This window comes from Microcebus murinus, chromosome 2 (assembly GCF_040939455.1).
Source record: "Microcebus murinus isolate Inina chromosome 2, M.murinus_Inina_mat1.0, whole genome shotgun sequence".
Taxonomy (NCBI): Eukaryota; Metazoa; Chordata; class Mammalia; order Primates; family Cheirogaleidae; genus Microcebus; species Microcebus murinus.
This window is the reverse complement of record NC_134105.1, coordinates 37,982,103-38,007,309: the sequence shown is the minus strand read 5'-3', so window position 1 is coordinate 38,007,309 and position 25,207 is coordinate 37,982,103. Positions and strand designations below refer to the sequence as shown.

Genomic DNA, 25,207 nt, shown 5'->3' with positions numbered 1-25,207 from the left:
CTCAATGACTTTTGGTGGTTAAAATAGACCTGTCAAAAAACTAATTTCATTTTTAAATACTGCTGGGCAACAGTGCTTAAAAACTATCACTTTTAGTCTTTGTCAATTTGCTTGTAAACCAGTGTTATTGGTTCTGCTTTTCCATTAAAGATGTGGGGAGGGGGTTAGCCCCAGGCACAGTGCATTAATGTAATTTCCATATTCCTTACAGCACAGGACTCATCCCCACTTTTACGTGAAATGAGGGCCACTTGGCAATTGTTTTGGCTATAATTATGACAGAATTGGCTTGGAGCCAGGTGTATAACTAGGGGTTTTGGGGAGGTCAGACAGGCCTGGGTTTGAATTCTGGCTTCCCTCCTACTGGCTTGCACAAAATATCGAATCTCTCTGAGTTCCCTTTTTGCTCAAGGTAAAAGGGTGATAACTTCTTACTAGGACTGTAAGCATGTATAGTGCCTGCACACAGAAAAGACAATAAATGCTAGTGCTCTTTTTAGAAACAATTTCTTAAACCTCACAGACTTTTCTGGAAACTGAAATAATTACGTGGCATACTGGAGTGTCACATGAGTCCACTTTGCATTTGAACCACTAGTAGATTAAGCTGAACTTGCATCGAAAAGCCTTCTGGTAATTAACCTGGGGTTGGGTGATTTTAAGCCAGTTTTCATTCTGCTGCAGAAACAAAAAAGAGGAGACTGGAGAAATGCTATTCCTTTAATTGAAGGAACACTTTTATGTTCTCAGGTCTATTTTAATCTTAAGTGCCGATTATGCATCATTCTCTCCTGTTAACAGACACTTCTGTAAGTGATCTGCACAGAGAGAAATATGATTCTTACATAAATACTGTACCATGAGAAATTATCTTATTACCTAATATGCCAAAAAAGCTAATAAGATAAAGGAATGGTACGAGTCATTTTTGGACAATATTAAAACTTGATTTTAGCTCATGGAAATAAAATGTAATTTCCTTTTATTATTCTCTTCTTCAGGTAGAACAAAGGCAGTGAACGGTGTAGGGATATTAGACAGCTGTGTTCCATGAGCTCTCGTTAAGGCTGTGGAAGGGATCCAGGCAGGATGGCCTCAAATTAAGATTATAATGACTCTACCATTTAGGAAACACACTCTCACTGTTAATGCTACCCTATCAGGTATGACTTTCAAATTCACAGGTGAAAAGTATAAAAAAAAATTTTTTTTACTCAATTGTACAAATAGTTGCCTGTGTGTATTTGTATGTGTATGTCCTTTAAGGAACAAATGCATAGTGCCTATGGGAAGGAAGGGCAAAATATTTTCAGGGACTGGAAGATTCCTGAATTATCTATGGCAAAGGTGATTATGTGTTGCATTTTGACAAGGTTAAGGTATCTACACCTAAATACTGACTTACTATGGGCCTCACAAGACTTTGTGAGTTTCAAATATACTTTTACATAGTATTCTTTGGGGGTTAAATGTTTTATTTACAAATGAACAAATGGTGATTGTTCTTGATGAAAGAAATTTAAATAGAAACCTAGTTGATAAAAATTTCTGGCTGTTACCATCATTTGGTCAGTGTTTGATCTTCAGTAATAGGAGAAGTAAAGTTTTGGTGCTGGTGGCAATGATGTGGGATAGTTATAGACACAAGAACATTTTTTTTTTTTTGCACTTTTCCCTTCCTATCATATTGACAGAAATAACACTAAATAAATGCTATCATCCTTCTATGGCATGCAATTTTTCATTCAAACAAAATATAACATATGTATGACCTCAACAATATTTAATAATCTCTACATCTTGTGATTTGTTAGACCTTTTCCACCAACACCTACAGAAACTGTGTGTTTGCCTAGAGATTTAAGGTAACAGGCTTATACTCACAGTGAGATGAATTTTTTATTAGATTTTGGGTAGACTAATTGTGCTGATGTTGAGAAGTGTTTCCAAGAGAGAATATGTAGAATGTCCTTCAATGGATATTTTCAAGACCTATTTAAAGACTTACATCTATTTGTGAAACTTTCAGGATAGAGCTGTTGGAGGCTGGGAATGAACTATATGAACTGGTAAGATGCCACCAGCTTCCAATATTCCAAAATAGTGCAGCCATGCATTTAAAGTACACTAAAATGACGCCTTTAAGGTGCAGGGGTGGTGATGACTGGTAACTATCATAGGTTTGGCAGTAACATTTTCAGACTCTACAAACATGTTTGTGAAGCTGTGATATCCCTAGGGGAAACCATTCATTTGAATGCCCATTTTTCTCCAGAAAAGAAACACAGGGGCTTGTCTTTAAGATAAAACTAAAATGAGAACCTTTAAATTCAACGATGTGCGGTTCAGGCTGACTTACAGGTTTAATATTTAGCTTGGTTAATTAAATACCATTCTTTGCCTTGAATTTAATTATCCCAATCAATGTGGTAACTTAATATAATAATAATAAAGGGGTTAATGAGAAATGGAAGAGAATCTAACTATTCGTTCCTCTGGCTCAGTGGGGGCATCTATCTCTTCTTGAAGTGTCAGTTTATGGTGTTTTATAGGGTATGTATGAATTTTCAATTAGTGAGAAAGTGAAAATGAAAGACAGGAGATCATCAATGAGTGATTATATCAGGAAATCACTAAAAAGCTAATCTGTAAAGTTCAGGGCATATTTTAATGTGACTTCATGATAGTATAGGAAGGTTTTTTTCTCCCTTGGTTGAGCTTAAATCATGTTCTTAATACACTATATGAAAAAGTCCTTGTTTAGGGTTTCTATCCAAAGGTAAAAAGCCAAATATTTGCTACTTCTAAACAAAAATGAATGCTAAAATGTAAAGATGACTTTCTTGTTTAGTTGTCACTTTCAATACCAATGGTCTTCTTCCTTAATATAGCTCAAAAAAGTCCCGCAATCTTAATGCTGAGGTGCTATGCAGCAGAATTAGAGGCGGATTCAAAGCTCAGCTGGGAGCTCGCTGGCTGCGTCAAGCTGCTAATCTCATTGAGCCTCAGTCTTGTCATCTGTGAAATGAGAAAGATGCGATCTATTCCTCTCAGATTGCTGAGAGGATAAAGTGAGGGAATGTAGAGGACACCGTACAGCGTGCCTGCTACATCACAGAAGCTTGGGAAATAGCGACTTCCTGTCTCCTGAACAACTCACAAGTATTTTTATAAATGCATAACAGACACTAATGTGTTATAATACCAAATGTAATGCCAAGTGTTCTGGCTCATCAGCCAGGGCAGCGCTCCTCAAACTTTAAAGTACCAGTGATGCACAGGGATCTGGTTAGGGAGAGATTGGCATTCAGCCTGAGATTTTGCATTTCCAACCAACTCCCAGCTGACGCTGACACTGCCAGCTGGGAACCACACTTTTAGTAGCATGGAACCAGAGCAATGACTTCTGAATCCCAAGGTGACTTTGAGACACTGACATAAATTGCAAAACAGAATTTTACTCTACTTTTTTCTTTTTTTCTGGTTTAGTGATAAAAATATTGGGGAAATCTGAAGATGCTACAGAAAAAGGTTTGAATGAACACATTTAAAAATTTGGGAAGCTCAAATCCATTCTACACACTTTCATTTATTGTCTGGACAGATAAAATACAAATAATTCAAACACAACAAGATTATGGAAAAAAAACATTTACAATACTTTCCCTCAGAAATCATCTAAACTAGTGAGATTAACATGAAGTCATTCATTATAACTAAAGTATACAACTGCCTGGTCCTAAGATTTTTTTTCCTTTTTTTTCCCCCCAAGATTGAACACATTATAGAGAAGAGATTTTGGCATGCCTTTCCCACTAATGCTTAGCAAATGCATCAAAACTTTGCCAGCAAACTGCGTTCATTCATAGCAGGTGACGTAAAAAGATTTCCCTGAATGTTGAACGAGTGTTCTCTGAACTGAAATCTGGTGTTATTTCCAAAACCAAAAAGAGGAAAAAAAACAGAAAAAAAATTTAAAGGAGGAGTCTATGATGCAGCCTTGGTATTCATTATCTGTCTACCACTACGACGACTACTACAAAGTTTGCCTCTTCAGTGTGAAAACAACAGTCCTGTCTACATGCACTTAGTGGGTTCAGCATGGGAAAAAATGCACAAAATAAGCACAAGTTATAAATAACCATAACGTTTTATTACCATTAAGACTAAACTTGTATTGAAAAGATTTTATATAACAAGACAAGAAAAGCAATAGCAAATTTAACTATCAACTAGATTATGCATAGCGAGCAACTGTTTCTATTACCCAGGGAAGAGCATGAACCCTTGTATTTTTTTTTGTTTTGTTTTTGTTTTAAATATATAACCGTACAAAGCACAAACATACTAAAATGATCAGTGCACTGGACATGGGAGAGTGCTCCCTCAGTCATTTTGTTCCCTTAGCTCTGTTTTGTTTTCCCCAATCTGAATTACATTAAAATAAAGACCCAGTTGTTTTTATTTTTCTACTGTGCAGTAAGAAAAAATATTCACAACAAACATGACAATATATCAAACAATAGTTCTACACAAGTTACCTTGATACCTCTTTAACTGTCACTTAAATATCATAAGAAAACATTTTAAGACATATACAAACAAAACTAGCCAAGTGTTACAACTTATAATAAATTAACCCAAAGAAAAAATAACTTTATATATATATATTTATATTGTATATACACATACACACACAACAGAATGACACAATAATATGCTTCTTCCCACAGTTTAAGTAAACAAATAAGTAGTCTAGCCAATCTAGCTATATTTGATCTCGGCCATAGGCATCATCACATCGGCGATTAAATAAATAAGTGTTTCAAGCAACATAAACAGTGTTTCAAATGTACCGACACAGCCCAATTCTATCAGCATGGGCTACAAAGTGAATTTGAAAATTCCTTAATGAATTTAAAGCAAATGTATCTTTTGTTTTCCTCTCCTAAACACATTACATTTAACTATGATACTAAGATATGTAAATAATTTCGTAGCACCTACTGCTCAAACTAAGGAAGTTTTAGATCAAAAGGAAAATTAATCTTTTTAATTTTTATTCTGCTGACATCCCATACTGATGACTTAAAGAAAAACTGTCTTTCAACTCATCTCCTTGCTTTTGGGTTTTGACTGTGGGGAACTGTGGTACCCTGGGTAGAACGAACACTCCTTTCCCCTAGTAATTAATAATTGTTTATTATTATTATTACATGCTATGAAAAGATATGAAGATCATCTGTTTATAGCCCATCCTTCAAAAAACAGTCTACGAATCCAGTTTAAAACACACATCTTGATCTCTAAAAAGTTACCAGTGCAGTATGAACGCGACAAAGTTGTCAATTTCCCCTAAATTAGCCAGTCAAAATATTTTTTTCTCAAATCCAGATTCTCTTGTAAAAATTCTTTATATTTTATAAAAATAGATTTTTCTTGAAACCCATTTTCAGCAAAGAGACCACCTCTTTGGCAACAATGTTAATGTTATTAAATTGTTAATGTCATCAGGTATCCCCCTTGCCCCATCCCCTAACAGAAGACTGTTTTAGTTCACATGATATAAAAGAAAAAAGGAAAAATAAAAAAATTTGCAAAAGTTTTTTTTTCATTTTTGCAATTTTTATTATTCCTCTTTAATTTGTGTGGGGGTTTTTACCAATCTGATTGGATCAACATTTTGACAAAAAAGAAAAATCTTTTTTTCCTTTCTTTGAATTCCATTACTTTGTAAAAATTGTTTTATTTTTATTATTTTTTTTTGTTTTTTGTTTTTCTTCTTCAAATGAGCGAATGGTCATCTTAAAAAGACCCACCTTCAAGGAAGGTAGTAAAGTTAGCTGGCTGGGTAAAAATCCCTGCACATTGCTATCTATGTATATTATATTCAACAACGACAGCTATGAAAGAACATTCAATGCATCAAAGGTATTTTTTTGTTTTTTTTTTTTTTCTTTTTTTCTAAGCATTATAAAATCCTTTCCTGGTACACCTCAGGATAATCCAATGTTTTAATACTTAGGCAACACTGGCTTATAAAGTCCATGGTTGAATATAAGCCTTGAAAAGTTTGTTTCTCTCTCTTTTGTGTATGTGTGTGTGTGTGCGCGCGCGTGTTTTGTTCGTATATATTTATATATATATTTTAATAAGTAAGAATAGGAAATTCAGGACTTGTGGGCTTTGTTGGTTTTAAAGGAAACTTGCAACACTCTGTCTCCCAGGCGGTACCCGTTGAGGCTGGCGATGGCCATGGCCGCCTCGTCATAGTTGGTCATGGTGACAAAGCCGAATCCCTTGCACTTGTTGGTATTGAAGTCACGGATGACCTTGACGTTGTTCACTGCTCCAAAGGGGCCAAATAGCTGCCAGAGGACACTCTCGTCGGAATCAGGGGACAGATTGTAGACAAAGATGCACCAGCCTGTTCCTGTGTGACCAGGGATGTTCATTCCCACAAGGCTTGTCATTCCATCAATGGTGATTGGGGAGAACCTGGGGGGACAAGCAGAAGGGGGGACTGGTCCAGACATCAGTCTGACCATGGATAACACACAGATGCACAGACACAGACACGGGGCAGAGGGCTGAGTGAGTGTTTGCTGGAGAGTCTTCAGGGTTTAAAAACCAAAATGTAAAAACTAATGTCTATGGCATTTCTTCTACAGGAATGGCTAGACTGGCTAAGGCATGTACATCCAGAGAGAAAGACCAAGGCCAATTCTTAAAAACCACCAGGGACTCCCAGGGTTCCCAGAGCAAGGCTCTACCATTATTCTATCATAGTATATGCTCACAGAGTATCCCACCCTCACCCTACCCCGTCCCATATAACCACAACACATAGAGAACTCTTGGGGCAAGGGGCTCTATTTCACTCATTCTGTGGCTCTATTCATTTATTCAGTGGAGCACATATGGCAATCTCACAGACATAGTGACACACAGAAAACACTCAATAAATATTTATTGATTGGATGAGTAAATAACTTTGGTTGATATAAATGCCTGGGAATTTTTATTTTTTAAGGCAGATTAGGGTATAGCCTTAGAAGTGCTCAAAGTCTACCATCTTTGCAGCCCCTTGACCTGAGGCTGTCAAAGATCTCTTGGTATTATTGAGGATGGAGATAAGTGAGAATGAATAGGAATGTCTTATTATTAAACAGATGGGTGGCTCATGTCTCATTTAGCATTTATTCAAAAGGGTTCCCAAAAAACCTGAGCAATAATAATAAATATGTCACTCCTTGATGCTATATTATCTGGAATTCGTTTCTAAGAATCACTAGAGCAAGACTTCAAGTGGTTTGTGCATTTATATATCCTGAACCACTATACACTAGAAAAACATCAAACTGTTATTTGCCCTATTATAACTGCTTTTGTATTAAGCTTAGAAACCTCAGTTTTCATGTAATCCTGAAAATAAAAATATGACCCTTCAGATTCTATTCACTGTCTGAAAAAATAAATCCACATGTGATTTGTGATGGATGTATCAGATGAAACAATTAGGTTACTAATGCCTACAGCAGAAATAATATTTGTTAATATTTTCTTTCATACTGAATTTATAGAGAGATTTTTGACCCTATACACTGACTAGCATCTTATCATTTGGTCAGGGTTTAATTTTGAGGAGATGAGAGGAGAAGAAACAAAAACTAGGGAAGAGCATGGGGTAAAGTGTGTGAGTTGGGGTTGTTTTTAAAAATAAGCAAATATTCTTGGAGAGTTGAAAATCCTATTAAGGAATAGTTCTGTATCTAACTAGAATTTAGATAATCAAATAGCTGCTGAAGATATGCTAGACATAACAACTCAGTAGACATTATTTTTTGCATTATTCACTAAGTCTTCCCTCTTGCTTAAAAACAAATAAGACAAAACTAAAAAACATCATGGCACATATATTAGAAGGGACAATCCAAGTTTAATTGGTATCTGTGTTATTTTTGAAGACTGTCTTTTCAACCTTCTCTCCTCCAACTAGGTGAATTGACCCTTTCAGTTTATATGTAGAGAATGGCTAAGTATTTATTATAAGGCCAAAATCAAGGCCAGCAAAAAGGTTGCAAGTAGAGCCTCTACTCTAGTTGGTAACGGCTACCTGGAGCACTTTAGCAAGAAGGATTCTAGATCCAAATCTCGTTTCAATAGGAAAAGAGAATGCTGTTATCAATTAGTGATGTCTACTCTGGGTGGGGCAGGGGAGGAGGTGTCAGCACGGATGCCACAGCTGTACCTTCCCTGGTCTCAACTAGGTTATAAGCATCACTCTTTTCATAACATTTGGTGCTACTTCACTAAAGTCAGAGAGGAGCAAAGGGATGGGACAGAGCTAGAAAAGATGTAAAATGCCTGGGAACAGGCAAGCAGTGTGCTAGACATGTGGAGATAATTCACAGTTATCCTTGTTTGATGCTGGGATTGAGATTCAAAGGCTGGCAGTCTGATCGTGAAGCCTGCAGTCAAGTTACTTGCACTACTGTGTGCCAGTTCCCAGAGTCAGGGTACTTACCATGCATGGCCAAGTGGTGAAAGAACTGCCTGGTACAGGGAGTGTGATGTGGACTATTAAAGATCACATCTCTTTCCCTTGACTATAGGAAGGGGAATTAAAGTGTGCAGCTCTACTGAGCAAGATGATGAAGACGCTACATCCCTAGCAGTGCAGTGGAGCTTATCAAAAGCACATATGGGAATCTCATGGACACAGTGACATAACACACCTAACTTCCCAAGATTCAGATTTCAGACTCGGTCTGGAATACTCTTGTGACTGCATTCAGAGAGCCCCAAAAGCCTTGACTCTGTTTCAGCCCCCAAGCCCCCACAAAAGGCTTTCAATGAAAAGTAACAGCAAGTTTAAAACACACATACATATATAACCAAAGGAGGATTTATAATTACTGTTAAAACCTGTAACAAAAGAAACCCCTGGTTGAGGTGCACACAGATACACTTCATTCTCAGGATGTGCTCTGAAATGCACACTGAGGTGGGGGCAGGAGTTAGACTGCCATCCATGCACTTATTTATGCTGTGGCTAGACCTGGTAGTCCAAAATCTAATTTTTCTACTGAAAATCATAAGATTGTCAACTATGATTAGCAAAATGTTCTAATTCCGATTTGCTGGAACCTGCCCTCCTAACTGAATCTTGGCATTGCTAATGCAAAACAGTTGCTTTGCAAGTTTGCAAAACCAGCCAGCAAAGAGTCAAGGCCTTCCCCCTTGGGGGAGCCATTCAAAAGATTGGATTGTCAAGGGCTTGGTAGCTGTGGCACCTGAACCATAGGAGAAGCCCACCTGCAAATAAAAGAAAAAGTGAAACACACAAATACATTTTGTGTGCCCTAAAAGAAACAAAATCAACTGAGGTCTGAAATTAAAATTAAGAATTTGACATGCTGGTGGAAGAAAAAGGAAGGATTCATTTTTTTTTAAAGTAAAGTTAGTGAATTAAAAAAAAAAATTCTAGCCCCAGTCTGTGCCAACACGGACATCTGGCAATCTGTGGAGTTTTAATTACCTCTTTACGCCATAGGCCATATTAAGCAAATTGTCCAGCCTGCAAAGAGAAGGAGGGTCTCTGGGTTAATGCCTCACAGATGGCAAGATCGCTCAATGGAACTATTAATAAGAATGCTCCATTTTCAAAGAAGAAAAGCTCAACAACTTTCCCCACTGCTTAGGAGTCTATCCACCGGTAGTTTCCCCTTTTCTGCCTCCAACTGCAAGTAATTCATGTTCAGGTCAATGCTGGAGTTAAAAGCAAGTGTCTAATGAATCTTCTTTTCTTTCAAGGTCTGAATTAATCCCACTACCCCCACCTCTCAGAACATTTGTGTGGATTTTGTTTTATATTATGCGTGAAATTGTTAAAAGGGGAGGCTTCTTAAATTGTTCACCTTTTACTATAATTAAACTTATGAATAAAGGTCTCTATTCCAGATTAATAATACATGTGCACACAATAAGCACCAGAACGGATCTTTTCTGTTAGCCTAGCTACATTAACTAAATCTTCTTACCACACACATTTTTGGGAGGCTGGGGGAGTTTTGGGGTTAAGATTTTAAAAATTAGCTTACTATTTACCGCCTGATAGCACCTCCCAGCAAACCGCCATTATGTTATAATCTTCCTCATGTTCAGCACCTTACTTGGGGACAAGCTATTCACACCATGGGGCAGGAGTAACCATAGTTTCCACCATTAGAAGCCTGCTGGAGTGGCTTTTTACATAAATACTGCATGTGCTCTCACACAAAATAAAAATTAGATGACTTGCACTCTTCATGAAATCATTAACCATTTCAAATTCACAGGACATGGAAGGACACTAAAGAGGCTGATCTTTCTGCTCTCTGTGGGCTGATGGACCATACTACCCTAGACAGAAGTACCTACTATCTTCCTATATGAAGTTTGACAAGGAGAAAAATCCTTTCATTGAAGGCAAGTTTGGACATGGGTGGAATAAAATAATTATTTAGAATTTATTATGGGCAGGTAAAAAATATTCTTATCTCTTGCACAATAGAGGCCCATCAAGGTCATATTGGCTTCATGGAGAGAAACCTGTCTTTCAGAAAGGTCTCAGGAGAAAAAGGAAAATGCCCCACTGTGCCAGGAGCTTACTGTAGTTTAGGTGCCTGAAGCTTGGACAAAACCTTCCTCCTTGTTTTCCCAGAGTCTGGCTTAACAGAGTCAAGTTAACACTAAAGAGACTCCCCTTTCCCCGAACCCAACAGTGTTACCTGCTGAGGGAGAGGACAGGAAAATCCACTCCCTCTGGCAAGGATCTGCCTCCTAGTCTAGTCTTTGATTTTATTAAAAGCCACTGTCCAGCCTTAAGTCTAGTTTGCTGAATCTGGTCACTTATCTGTGATTAACTCTTGTTGAAATGGAATCTTCTTGTTTGGTTAAATGCAGTAATTTTGTTTCTACCACACAGTCAAGTGGTAAGCTGAAAAGGGGGTTAGAAAAGCACTTGGTCCAATAGTTTCATTTTATAGGAGTGGAAACTGGGGCTCATGGGGAGTTTTGCACAGTGATTCCTGGGGGCCGAGGCTCTTACCCTTGCCCCATCCTTCAAAACCATGCACTTCTCTAGGCCCTTGCCCAGCTCTGAATCTCTGTATCAGGGCTCCTTCTTCTGTCGGCATGCCTACCTGAACCTCTGAGCCTGGTGGTGAAGTGGGCCGGGGTAGCGCCGGTTGGGGGACTGGTAGAGTTGGGAGAGCAGGGCCTGGCTGGACTTCTGGCTGGGATTGTTGGCAAACTTCACAGTAATCGGTTCCGTAGCACCGCTGGGCTTCTGGCCATTCAGCCCTTTGATGGCTTCTTCTGCTTCGATCCTCTTATCAAAGCGAATGAATCCCACCCCTCTAGATACTCCTAGAGAAAGAGAAAGAGCTTTTGTAAAAGAGTGAACAAACCAAAACGCTAAACATCTCTAGGAAGAGATGGACTGGGCCCCATGCACACCGTGTGGGGAGGCAGCCCACCTGTGGGGTCGGGCCTGAGCCTAGCTTCCTGAATCTCTCTCACCTATCAATAATACATCTACCTGCATTTCTGCCACTACGGCTTTAGACAGATGCCTCCCAACAACAGAACACAGGGATCTCTTGCATCTGTCCCCTCTAGCTCTCCACTACTGCCTTGCTCAGGTCTCATCTCCCATAAGTTACTATAACTGATCATCCACTGTCTTGTTTCTAGTCCTGCATGTGTCCTCTACACCTAGCAAGTAAGTAATCTATTTGAAAAGCAAACTCTGACCACACCACACTTTTAAAAAACATCTTCTATACCTCTTTTGTAACTTTTGAAATTTTTACCTAGTGCATGGTACCTATTCTTCACTGCCCCCCATTCCAAACAGAATAACAAACAAAACCCATAAAATCCCCTTCCATGGCTTCCTGCTGCATACAGATAAAGTCCTGACCTCTTGGCACAGCATTCAATGTCCCTGGCAATCTGGTCCCAAATATCCTATTGAGCCTCACACAGCCACTCTGATCTGCCTAACACTCCTTGAATAAGTTGTGTTCTTCCTCCATTCCAAGCCTTGGGATATATATGATGTCTTCTCTACCTAGAATGTCCTATCCCTCTTTTTTGCCAGGTAGCTTCAAATCACCCTCCTAAACCCCATTCAAACACTGCCTCTTCAATGGAGCCTTCCCAACAATTCCCACCAGCCATAGCACACCTCCTGAGCTCTCACGGCAGGGTGGTGGGGGAGATTTGACAGCCCCCAGTAGATACTTGTCACACCAGAGTCCTGTAAGGGTGGGGACCGTGCCTCATCCTTTGTCTCTGGCATCACTCTGCACAGTGTGTGGGGCAGAGCCAACTTCAGTGAAGATTTGTTTCATGTGAAATGGGGCAGTTTGAGGTTCCTGCTCACTTGACAATGCTATGAATTGGAGCTACAGCTATATATACAGGTTCTTTACACATACTAAAGCAATGCTACTTGGTTGAGGGCTGAAAGAGACTTTGAAGGTCATATAGTCCCACTCTCAACCTGATGCCTGAATCCTCTTTATAATCCTGCCAAGTTGTTTAGCTGCTGCTCAAACAAATAATCCGTGATGGAGAACTCTTACTTCCCACAATGGCCCATTTTATATTTGGGCAGAATAAGAAGTCTTTATCCCAAGTGGAACATCCATCTATTCATGACCCATGTCCTCTGCCTTAAGCAACCATTAGCCTTCTGTTCTTATAGGTAACAGGGCATGCTGGCTGGTGATATCGGGATACAAGGAAGAAATTACAAAGAAACACTTAACCTGTGACTTGATCAACCAGGATTCGTGAGGTGATGATACGGCCGTATTGCGAGAAAAGCTGCTCCAGTTCCTTCTGGGTCATGGTTTTGGGAAGGCCGCTAACATAGAGGTTAGCATCCCTGATTGAGGCAGAGCTTGGACGGGCATATGAGACCTAGGAAAGGCAAGAGGAGCTAAATCCATTATAGGTAATCACCTTCAGAGTAGAGACTGAGTCGACAAGCAAGATGACAGTCCCTCATCTATGGTCACAACTCATGGTGTTGGTTTAAATCACTCAGTAGTTCAGATTTTTAGCTGCTCTTGTAATAGTAATGAGAACCAGGAGAACAGCAATAGAGGAACAAGAGGAGAGTTGATGATAACTTAAAACAAATGCACAGATAAGGGTCTCTAAGTGCAGAACAAAATAGCTACTGTATGGCAGCTGTTAAATGCAGAGCTACCCACGCATGGAGTTCTGAAGATTTACCTCCTGGATGTGGGTGTATAGATGATTTACTGTATCCAACACATAATAATCTTTGAATAAACCAAAAAACCCCTGTGAAATTCTGCTCTGCACATTTTTCCCCTTGCCACCCTCCCTACCCCCATCCCCTTCTTCTTGAATACATAAAAGCGATCAGGTTCTCTGCAAGATTTTTTATGTCCCATCCTTTGTGTTGCTCCAATCTGTTCCCCCGAGGTCTGCTCTCACTGAATGACAAAGTGCTGGTAAAACAGGGCTGAATGAACATCTGCTTGCGAAACTGGATATGTGACCTTGTCGTCACATCTGCAAGGACCAGTTGCCTCTAACTTTGAGGCAGGGCAGATAAAACCACAACAAACAAAACGGGGGCACGGTAGAAAAGAGGGAGGGAAGGGGCAGTGAGAGAGAGAAGAGAGCCTCACCGATGGTTATAATAAGTTCGACTTTGTAAATTTGTCCTCCCAGATCGCTCAACTGCTTTTTTTCCCCCAAAAAGCTAACACAGAAGTGTAAACAGATCTGAAATTCCATCTGCAAGAAGCCAAATCTGTAGCAGTACACATAAGCAAAGCAAACCCCAGCAGTCATTAATTTTAGACTTTCATTTACTTATTTATTTATTTTTTAAGAAAACAACATCAGACATTTGAAATATAATTTACAGCTAGTCTAACAAAAGCACTTTCCTGCTAAAGCTATTTCTGGGGTGGTTATGGCTCAGAATAGATGATGAAAACAGTCATTTCAGAGCACATCTGACAACATTGGACAGGAAGGGACCTATAATGCCTTAGCATTTTTCATTTGTTCCATATAACCAATTCACAAGACCTATTAAGATTGTAGGGGTGAGAGTGTGTGCGTGTGTCTATGTGTGCATGTATACAGAGTATGTGTGACAAAGAATTGCATGTGTTATGCTGGATCTTTGACATTAAGAACTAAATCTCCAGTAGCAAAGTGGACCTGCTTCTGAGACCTTCAGGGGAGAGACTGGATCTAGCAAAGAGGATGAAGCATAAGCAGACCCCTCATCCATGGCACTCTCTCCCTGTCTATAGCAGAGATGCCAGGTCCCTTTATGGGTTCCAAACCTAAAAATAGATGTTGACTCAACAGATAAAATGATGTGAGTGACTAATCTGCCTCTCTGGCCTCCTCCTGCTGATGGAGCGAGGCAGCTGCCTGCAGTGTCTACATCTTCTAGAGACTCATGAGTGACCCAGGAGGCTCCTTCCCAGAAGTTGGTTGAGCGGCATAGGGGCCTTTACATGAAGGCCTCCTATGTGAGCATTTGGGGCTTGGGGCCAAAGGACCAAGAATCCCATATGACTGTGCAGACAGTGCTTCACTCCACACAAGGTTCTCCTACTCCTGTGCTTTAAGGGACAGAGGCTTTCATGATATAACTTAGCAGAACTATTTTTTTGGGCAGAAGGAAGGAGTGCTAGGGAGAAGGAAATAAAACATTATAGTGATGTGCCCTTGGTAATGAGGGTCACCTTTGTCTCACCCTTGCCAATTACTGACAAATTAATTATCTGAATGACATCTTTGCTCCCCCAAAACACAACCTCCCACATCTATGCCTTTGCTCATGGGGAAATTTTTTCCACCTACTTCCCCACATCCAAATTCTAGTCCTCGTCAGGGCTCTGCTCAAATGACATCTTCTCTAGACAGCTTTCTCTGATCTCACCTCCTCCCAAAAGTCTCCCCAGCGGTGGTCTCAATGAACCATGGTACTTAACCCATTCTGACCTTAATTCACCACTTCTTCACCTAGTCTGATGGTCTCTTTAGGTCATGGGGTGGAGGTGTGTGTGTCTTATTCATCTCTGTGGCTCTAGCTCCCAGCATAGAGCCTGATAGTCTCAGGGTGCTCAACATCTACTGAAAAAAAAATGAATGAACACTCACAGCTCATGACGAATGACACTGACATTACTGGCTCTTCGGGCTTAACTGTCATTTTGGTCCTCTACTAAGGTGGATCACTGAGAGTCAAGCACCTAGAATCTCACCTGTATTTTCCTGCCAAGCTAAGAGCTAAGGGAAAGATTTCCCGTTTTCCAGTATTTGAGGTTGGAAGAACTGAAAGAAGACTGTTCTAGGACTACACATCACTTAGAGGCCTTCTCTCAGCAAACATTTCCTGAGGCTCTACCGTGAGCCAGGCGCAGTGCTGTGTTCTGGGGATACAGTAAGAACAAGGCCTGGTCTCTTGCTCTAAAGGACCTCCAGGTCCAAAGAGGACAACAGAGAGCACACGGGGGGCACTCTATAAATAGTTGAATGGAAGAATGGATGGGTAAACATACAGACTGATTATACAATGCCACAAAATGTGCGCTATGCCAGGGCTATGTATGGAGTGTAGCTGAAATGCGGAGGAGGGAGAGACTGATGGAAGGTTAAAAGGGCCAGGAAGAAGACGGAGCTGAGGTTAGACTGATGGTGGTGAGGTCAGGAAGTGGTAGCTTGATAATAGCTGTCCTCTGTTGTGGGGACAAATAGGGTGATGAAGGCCGAGGGCTTAGTGCAGTGCAGCCCTAATGGCACCCAGTTAAATGCACTATGGGCAGTAATGACCTTGATTCGCATTAGTTCTGGGCAGCTAGAGCTGGGGTACAGAGGGAGCAGGCTGGGGACAGACCCTGCCAGGGAAGAAGAGCTGGCACTGAAAAGTCAGTGACACAACCTAAACCATTTCCCCAAAACATGATTCTGACAATCCCAACCAGGAAAATTATGATCACAGATCCCCAGAGACGACCCCAAATCCCAAAGGTGAACACCACCTCGATCATTCTCTACTAAGCTAATTCCCGCTTAGTTTTTCTCCTTCGTTTGGAAACTTAAGTCTATTGTTCCCTTAGCCCCCTGTCCACAAAACCTTTATGATTTGGAGTAGACAAAAATGACAGAAAAGAATCTTTTTACATTCAATATCCAAATGCTCGCCCCAGGGTCTAAAACTTTCAAGTTTCTTCATACATTTATCAAATTCTAACTGAAAGACTACAGGTGTCAGGCCCTTTGTTAGGCTGAAACATGTCTAAAAAATTGCCAACTTACAGACCCTGCAGAGGGTCACGCATTGCTGGCACATTAATCCCCCTGAGCTAGTGGCCTAGAGCCCAGGGCTTCCAACACTGGAGCCAGTGCCCTAGGGAAGCCCCTGGCCTCAGACGGTTGGGATCCTGCTCACTTCATTCACCCAGAATCTCAGAAGATAAAACTGGAATTTTTAGGCCTCAATGTGGAGCTCAGAGAAAGCTGGGTGTGAAAAGGCCACTCCTCTCTCTGGGTAAGGGTGTCCCAAAGGTGAGTGACCGTGAATGGCTGACTTTACAGATGACCTCCATAGAAGATCTGCAGTCCCTCCAAACTCCCCAGCTCTCCCCATCCCTGCTGAGCACAGTCCCCCACCCCCACAAGAATGACACTTACTATGGCATCACACTTATGATCCCTGACTGAGGGTCAGCTCTCGTACTCACCAGCTGTGTGACCTTGGGCGAGTAATTTGATCTTGATAAGTCTCAATTTCTTTACTGATAAAAGGGGGATGATTCTCCTTTGATGGGTTATTGTAAAGAACCGAGATAATATATTTAATGTGTCTGGCACATAGCTAGAACTTAGTAGATACTTATTAAATATTATTGTGTAATGAGTCATACAGGCTTTTGTGGGCCAGCTGGAAATCTAGTCCCCACTAGGACATACCTTCCAGTGTTATCAAGCAAACATGTGGAACACTACCAGTGAGTGCCTGTAGAGGCACTGTCCTCATGCTACCCTGATGGGGTCTGGACCATCTTTTACCACTTCACTGCCATGAATTTCTTCTAGCATATTCCCACAGATCCCACTGTCCACACAGTACTTTTCCACTTTCCAAAGTGACTTCCCAATGCTGCTCTCTGTGATCCTCACCAAGGTGCGTAAGGCAGGCATTGTTAGCCACCACAGATGGCGCAGCAGGACTAGGGCTGGGGGCTGCCTCTTCCCACAGCACCCATAGCTCCCTGTATCTGTTCATAGCCAGAACTTGGCCCAGGCAGGGTGGGAGAAACAGGGTGAGCTTGGGAAAAATGTTTCTTGAATCATCCAGCAATACCTCCCCTCTTGTCTGGCCTGCCATAACACAGAAAATGGAGAGGACATGGAAAACATGACAAAGGCATGACCTCGGGTGCAATTAGGAGGATAAAATGAGAGGAAACGGCATCCATCCTTCCCAGCCCTGGAAAGGGGCTCCTTGAGGGGAACACTGGAGCTAGAAGAGGAGAGAGTTCATTCATCCCTGCCCTTCCTGAACATCTACTGATGCCTGGTGCTGGGACGGGTACAGGGGGTGTCTCTGCTCCAAGGACTTCATAGCCTAGTGAGGTCCAAGCCAATGAAGAGTGCAGCATGGAGGGCTGTCCCTGCCAGGAGGATACTCATTTCCCACTCCCGGTGTTTCCTTCCGTGCAGAGGAGCCTCCTGGGATAGGAGCGAAGGCCTTTTCCTACCCCTTCACTCACTCTTCTCCAGGGGAGGTGGAGTGATTGCTCTAAGTGGAGGTTTTAATAAAACAAATGGGCACGTGAGGCTCAGACACTGCCTGTGTCCCTGCTCTGGGGAGCCAGATGCCAGCCAGAAGCACCCATTCTGTTCCAGGCTCTAAGTTCTAAGGGGGCAATCTCTGCTGTCACATAGGGAGGCCTGTGGGGACCAGAGCCCCTGTGACAGGGTGTGTCAGTTTTTCCCAGAGTAGGGCCCAATGTTAGGAAGCTTATTGTGTCCACATAACCCATCCAGGCCTTAATTAATTAATGAAGATGCCCTTAGGATTTCAAACACTTTTCTCTTTTGTCTTACCTCTTAATAGGTTTAGAACTTGGGTGTGGAAAACAGTGATGCCATGTTTTTTTGGTCCTTTCAGATTACAATAATGACATGACCTTTATCATTGACTGGATGTTTTCATGAGCTAGGCATTCTATTCACAAAACTGCTAATCTCTGTAACCATGGTTTGTGGTAAGTGGAGATAAAGGTGACACTGGCGATCTCAATAGAAAGTACTATTCCCGAAATCTGCTTCACAGAAACTTGGTGCTGGAAGTAACCTCAAAGGTTCGGGGCAGGACCTAAGACCACTGGCCATCTATCTTATACACTTCCAAAGACAGGAAGCTCACCACCTCATGAGGCATCCTGCACCAACATTGGCCATCACTGATTGCTGGAAAACTTCTTCCTTCTACTGAGTTCACATCTGTCTCCTCTGTAACCTCCATCCTTCTCCTACTATTATTCTATCACCATACCCCAGAAGCAACCTTCCTGTCCTTATTATCCCTTATCTTGTCTTGTCTTGTCTCATTGACAGGTGGTCATCAGAGTATCAGGTAACTGTATTTTTAGACAGTCCCTCCAAAGAAGTTCTTGTTTATGTTTCTTTAATTAAGATTGAGACCTGCTCTAGAACAGAAAGGAGGCAGAGGTTAAGAGTAAGGGCTTTGGGGTTAGAGGTATGTGGATTTGAATCCTGACATTATCTATATACCATGGGGTAAGCCACTAACCTTTCTGAGCTGCATCACTTGAATAACACAGTTTAGAAACACTCTAGTAGAGGCATTTGAGGGTTAAAGAAGAAAATGCTTGTAAGATTCCTAAACATAACACCTGGTACACAGTAAGTGCTCAATAAACAGTGGCTTTGATAGATTGCTATGTAATCAGGCCTTATGCTAGACACCAGGGGTGCAGAAATGAATACAACAGTCCCTGATATGTAGGACTATTAGTCTAGCAGAGTAGACATACGTACAAACCAATCATTTCAGAAAATCAGGCTACAGATTTTTCCCAATCTGTTGTAACACCCTATTCTCTGAGTGAATACAAACTCCCTAGAGCAGACAGGTCCCTGGGGAGCATTCATTCCAAAGAGACCAGAAGAATGGCAGCAGAGAACAGACTCTGGTGCTGCCAGGGCCTTCTAGGAGGAAACCCTTCCAGGGACCTCCAATCCCACCTCCCTGAGCAGAGAGAGAAGTAAGAAGACAGCTGCCTCCTGGAAACAACAGCTTTGATTGTGAGGATCAGTTTACCTCTGCCTGTGGCTGCAGCCCAACCCACAGGCAGGATAGGCATCTGCTTAGCACCTTCCCCTACCTGCCACCTGATACATGCTATTCTTTCATAGGGGCAAAACCTGACAATAGCATTTTTAATGCGTTCTGATTGTGCCACTTTTTCCTGCTCAAAAAACCTTCCATGGTTCTTCAACGCTTCGTGATGGAAGTCTAAACCTCTTACCTGGCATTCAAAGCCCTCTGGAATCTGGCCTAAACTTTCATCTCCTAACTCCTTCATGCACCCTATGCTTCAGTTCAAACAAAAACATGGTCACAGTTTTCTGAATATGCCCTGAAGGTTTTGACTTCAGGGTCTTTGTTCTTGCTGTTTGTTCATCATCATAGCAAAATAAATTCCCCGCCCATCCTTCTAGGCCCAGCCTGAATGCCACCTCCTCCATCAGGCCCAGGCACAAATGACTGTTCTCTCCGCGGAGGCTACAGAAGGCACATATTTCAGTGGCAGCAGCTACCACACCCTGCCTTCCATCATAGCCATCTGTGCTAACATCTTACCTGCCCTATTAGTCTGAGCATTCTAGTGATCTCTGCAGACCCCCTGTGGCATCTAGTCTCGAAGCCTTCCTAGGGCAGGAGCTCAAAAAATGCTCTCTGAATTGAAATGAAATGTATACTTTACTTTATGCAGTGGGTTTTAGCTTATTTCCCAGGAGCTGTCTCTGATGTGAAGAAGGAGCTAGAAACAATCATGGAGTTAAAGAGTATCCAAGAATATCATAAGAGTATCTGGCACACAATAGGCTAGGTAAGTATTTCTTTTAAAGAACAGAAAAGGTGGGATGATAGATTCATATGTCCTGCAACTTCTTTTAAAATGTCCATCAAACTATCAAACGGGCTTACTTAGTATGTAGGAGGTTCTTTCTGTCTAGTGGCCCTGAAAATGGAGAGGTGTGCTAAAGGTTTCATGGCTTGGTTAGTGGAAGAGCTGGTTCTTGGACTCAGGGACCTAGACTCAGTTTCTTCACTAAACTGCAACTCCTGGCTCCTGCTTTATGACAGACTGATAGGATTACTGTGGCCACTTGGAAGCTCCGTTATGCTTTCTACTATACAAAGCTTTTTCCGTATGTTGCCTGAGTCTTAGTAATATTCTACTCATTCTTTACTCTCTTATGCATCTTTGAAACATGTAGATGGAAAAAAGTCCTGCCCTCCCCTCATGTAATTTGCACCTTAGGGATAGCCCTATTCACTATGATCTTCATCTTGGGAAGCACTTCTTGAGCATCCATTATAAGCTATGATCACCTACAAGTGAGATATCATTAGTTCCACTTTCAAGATGACAACCTCAGTAGATCAAATACTTGTCCAAGGTCACACAGCTGAACTAAAAGACAAACCAGTATATGACTCCAAGTTCTGGGATCTTTCCACTATGCCATGCTAACTTGGACAGTGAAATAAAAGCTGTGTACTTGGCACAAATTCTTACTTTCCCTGGAAATTCACCAAGCTGGAAAGATCACGCTATAATATTTTATTAGGTACACTAAAGGAATCATTCTGCAGACACGGAAATAAGTCCAGAGAAGTAAAATAAGTTGCCCAAGGTCATCCCTAGTAGTTTTTGACAGAGCTGGAACTTGACTCTCTAAACTCAGAGCTCTTTTGAATGGACAAATACGGAAAAGGGAAGAGGGTCGTGGTGCTCTATGATCTTTGATAGATCAGCTGTTCTGCCCTGAGGCTGCATGAGCACCATGGAGAAGTGATTCCTTAATCTTTAGAGCCACTGATGTTCTAGGCTAACACTGTCCCACAGAACTTTCTTGGATCAGGAAAATGTGCTATATCTGTGCTGTCCAATATGGTGGCCATTAGCTACATGTGGTGACCCAGCACTTCAAGCACAGCTAGTGTGACTAAGAAACTGAACTTTTAATTTAATTTTATTTTAATTAATTTAAAATCAAATGTAAATAGATATAAATAGCTGTATGTGGCTGGTCACTGCTATACTGGACAGAACATCTGTAGGTCAAGAAGCAACACAAAGTTACAGCATCTCAGAGCTAGAAGGAACCTTTAGGATGATGCAGTTGGACTCCATTCTGAGACTGAAATCCCTTCTACATCATCCCTTATGACTCCATTTGAAGATCTGATGATTGGAGACTCACTACCACCCACTCACTACCACCCAGGCAAATAGGTAGCTACACAGGTTCTCTTCCCAGATTCTCGAAATATAGGATTGAACTAATGCCTGGGGGTGACTGCAGAATTTTCTTTCCTAGAGAATGGAAAAGCGACCATTGTGGGATGAATATGTGAGTGCAGAGTCCTATTTGCATCTCTGGACAAACTTTAGAATGTCAGGTCTTTTCAAAACATGAAAATGAGAATAGGACATAAGACACCAGGATGGGCTAACCAGAGTGGAAAAGAAAGGACCACTATTTTCTGTGATTCAGAGTCCATAATTCTACTAACATAGCCAAGAGTGTGCTTATTTTTTTTTTTAGAAGTAGCTCACATCACACTGTTGGCTTCTTTTACACTTGCAGACAGATCCCATTCTGCATACTTCGGAAAACCTACATGTCTTTCCAACCTGTACTTGTCTGATTTTCTTTTTTAATCTAGACCTAGGACACTACGAATGACCTTTAATATACCAGGACCGTATCAACTTCACTTGGGTGAGAAAGCAGGGGACTGTATTTCCATCTCTCCAACTCCTGTCCCTTTATTTGAGATTATTCACTCAAAAGGAAGTTATCAGGGCAGTGGGAAGCAGAGCACCCAAATAAAATCTCCCTTAAGAAAGAGAGGGCAGCCGGTACAACTGCGGTGAATGAGTCTCCAGTTTCCGTTGGCGTTGCCACGTGCCCTCTCTTGGCTCCCTGGGGACTCAGTGATCCAGCTGCCCCTGCTGACCTTGGCAGGGAAGCGCTCCCGCATAGGCTCTGACGGTAGCAGTAATGGAGGAGGACAGAAAACACCTTTTTATTATTAACAAGACTGGGGGAGGCAGTCCATCATTTCTGGGTGGGGTGATATCCGTCAGCAAAAAATGATCTGCTAACTCTCCAGGAAGCATTAAGAGCAGTGATAGGAGAAATAATTGCTTATGCGGAGTGCAAAGAAAAGATGCCTCAGCGGAATGGAGGCCTTTAGCAAGGCAGGTGGAAGGAGGGAGGAGGGGGAAGCGCAGCTCCCTGATGACCCCTGGCAAGAGAAAAGAGTGGGAGGGGTGAACTGGAACCCGCAGAGCTCAAGCGTGGAAAGATCCCCTGGAGGCACCGTTAGTGCTATTAGAAGAATAAAGCAAAAATGGAGAAATGGTTAAGCGGCATCATAACACAGAGGTGGAGGAGAGGCGGGAATAAAGGAGCTCACTCTCCTTCCGGAGAAGGGAAATTTTTCCTTTGCTCACACACCTTCCCCATCTCTACTGCTGCCTCCAGCATGGGCTACTGCCTCGTGATAAGGCATCTTTCTGACTCCCTCACCCCACTCCCTGACCGAGTGCCAGCTCTCGCGGGTTTGCTCAGAGTGGCAGACGCAGCCCTTTTGCTCCTTCATCCCAGACCCAGTCCTGAAATCGCTCTCCAGACCTGTGCTCTGGAAACGTTTTTATTTAAAGTCACATTTTTATCATTTGAGTAAGAGCTTAATGTAATTATTAGAAAAGGGTAAATCACTAAACCATTTGTAAACATGTTTTGCAATGAAAAAAGGACGTAAATATGTAAAAATGTTAATTTAACGCTATTGCTTTGGGAATGGCTGATACTGTCTTCATGATATGATTCTGTATATTCCAAATTATTTACAAATCAGCATGTCTTGCTTTAAAAATGAGTGAATAAAGCTTCTACCAGAGCTGATGAAATCCAAAGTCTAAGGCTGACAGAAACCTACCACAGTAGCCTACAAGCTGCTGGTTTCATGCATCAAACACCCCACATGGCACCCCCTTGACAGTTGAATCTTCTTGGAAATTACCTTTGTTTGACCAGATCCCTCTCGCTCAAACCTTGAACAGCTCTCTATCTCCTCCCGCCCCCAACATCAAACGTGAACCTCTGCAGCCCCATGACCACCCCCATCCCCTGCATTACATCTGTCCTTTGCATGTCTGTGTCCCCCATGATACAGGAGCTTCCAGAGGCAGAGCCAGCAGCGAATACTTCTATAATCCTGCTCTCACATTTAGGGCAAAACCTAAACAGGTGTCCTACCACTCTGAAAGGGTTAGTGGGAGTGATACCAAACCCTCCAATCCCATTTTGGATCCCTTTATACTGAAGGTTCTCAGTGTAACTTAACTATCAATCCGGACCTTTGGTAAACATATTACTTTTTTTTTTTTTTTTAACATATTACTTTTTGAAGGTACTACAGAACCATCTAATTTTCTTTGTTCCTAATTAATGTGACAGAGCTGGACCAAATGAACTGATTCAATTAAGCGCTTCTTAGTAAGAAGCTGAAATTAGTATCAATCCAGAAGCTGCTCTTTTCGAGCCTAGGAGAGAGTCAAGATTCTGGGATGGGCATCCGGTGTGGGGTCAAGGAGTATCAGGAATCATTTTTTCAGAATCCACAGCCTTTTCCAGAGTCTAAAGTGATCCCTGTTGGAGACAACTGGAAAAAAGTGCTAAACAAACAGCACCCCCAAATCCTTAAATGGGCCAAATCATCTCCACTCAGCTCAGGGTTGAAATACTGAAAAGTGACCCAGTTTCCCAAGTAGTGCTCCAGTCTGCTCTGGCAGGCTAGAGAATGTAATAAGCCCGTGGTCCATACCCCATGGCTCTCTGGTTCACCTAAATCCCATGATCTAGCACAGAGCCTGGAAAGCAGGGACCAAAGAAGAAATGATCTGAAGTCAGGACTGTCTCCGGGGGGATGGCAGAAGCCCTGAGCCACAAATCTGTTTACTAAAGAACCTGGAGGAGCCACACAATTCATTTGTTTGCTTTTTATATCTCCTTCCCATGCCAGGGAGTATAACCCGTGTGTGTGCCGAGCCAAACACACACCCACACAGCCTCACAGAATGCACGTGCTGCTGAGCAAGCAGGCAGTGTGACATTCCAACACTTAAGACCTACTGCCAGAGAGTTATTTTTAAAACGTTTTTTCTTACTCCAGATCTCACTTACCAACTGTGTGATCCTGGATATGTCTCTGAACCTCTTTGGGCCTCAGTTTCCTCATTTGTTTAAAGAAGACAACAGTACCTCCTTACAGGGCTATTTTAAGAATTAGAGCTGATGTGTGTAAAACACTTAGCCCCAGGGATATTTCAAAGATTAAGTGATATCAAGCATGTAAAAGGGTTATGATAGTATTGGACACAGAGTGAATATTCAATATAAGGTATTACCATCATTATTATTATTATTTTAAGCTCATGCTAACACATTAAGCAGCGCCTTTTCTGGCAGAATCCTTTACAGGCCCTTTGGATGCTAACTCCAGCTCAATTAGCAGCCAGTTGTGTGGCTTTGGACAAGTCACTTCATCTCTGTGAAGTGTGGGGTGGGAAACTTTTCCCACTATAGAAGTTATAATCCAAAGAAGAGTTCCTCTGGGGTCATCATCCACACTACCCATTGGAAGCTTAATTATGCATCATATTTTTTCTCTGCTTTGATGCTATAAATGCCTAGATTGTATGCTCCTAGGAAACAGTTCTGGCCTTGTCCTCTTCATGCCGTCAGTATTCACACAGTTATTTGACACCCCTCTTAATAAAGGGGAAATGGATATTTGTTGACAAGGAACTACTGT

At 41.7% G+C, this 25,207-nt stretch overlaps 1 protein-coding gene across 11 annotated transcripts in view; it reads right to left on the bottom strand.

Annotated features, from left to right (window-relative positions):
- Window positions 1-2,110: 2,110 nt before the first annotated feature.
- Window positions 2,111-25,207, bottom strand: part of ELAVL4 (ELAV like RNA binding protein 4) — a 146,591-nt gene continuing 123,494 nt past the window's right edge. For 4 of the 11 annotated variants that reach the window (XM_075998204.1, XM_075998232.1, XM_012776155.2 and 1 more), the window contains 4 exons: window positions 12,822-12,975; window positions 11,187-11,412; window positions 9,542-9,580; window positions 2,111-6,540 (listed from right to left, as the gene is read on the bottom strand). In XM_075998204.1, coding sequence (XP_075854319.1) covers window positions 6,171-6,540; window positions 9,542-9,580; window positions 11,187-11,412; window positions 12,822-12,975 — 789 coding nt within the window. In that variant the 3' untranslated portion in view covers window positions 2,111-6,170. The remainder of the gene's footprint in view (window positions 6,541-9,541; window positions 9,581-11,186; window positions 11,413-12,821; window positions 12,976-25,207) is intronic. The other 7 variants (XM_075998213.1, XM_012776165.3, XM_012776163.2 and 4 more) reach the window with 2 other exon arrangements.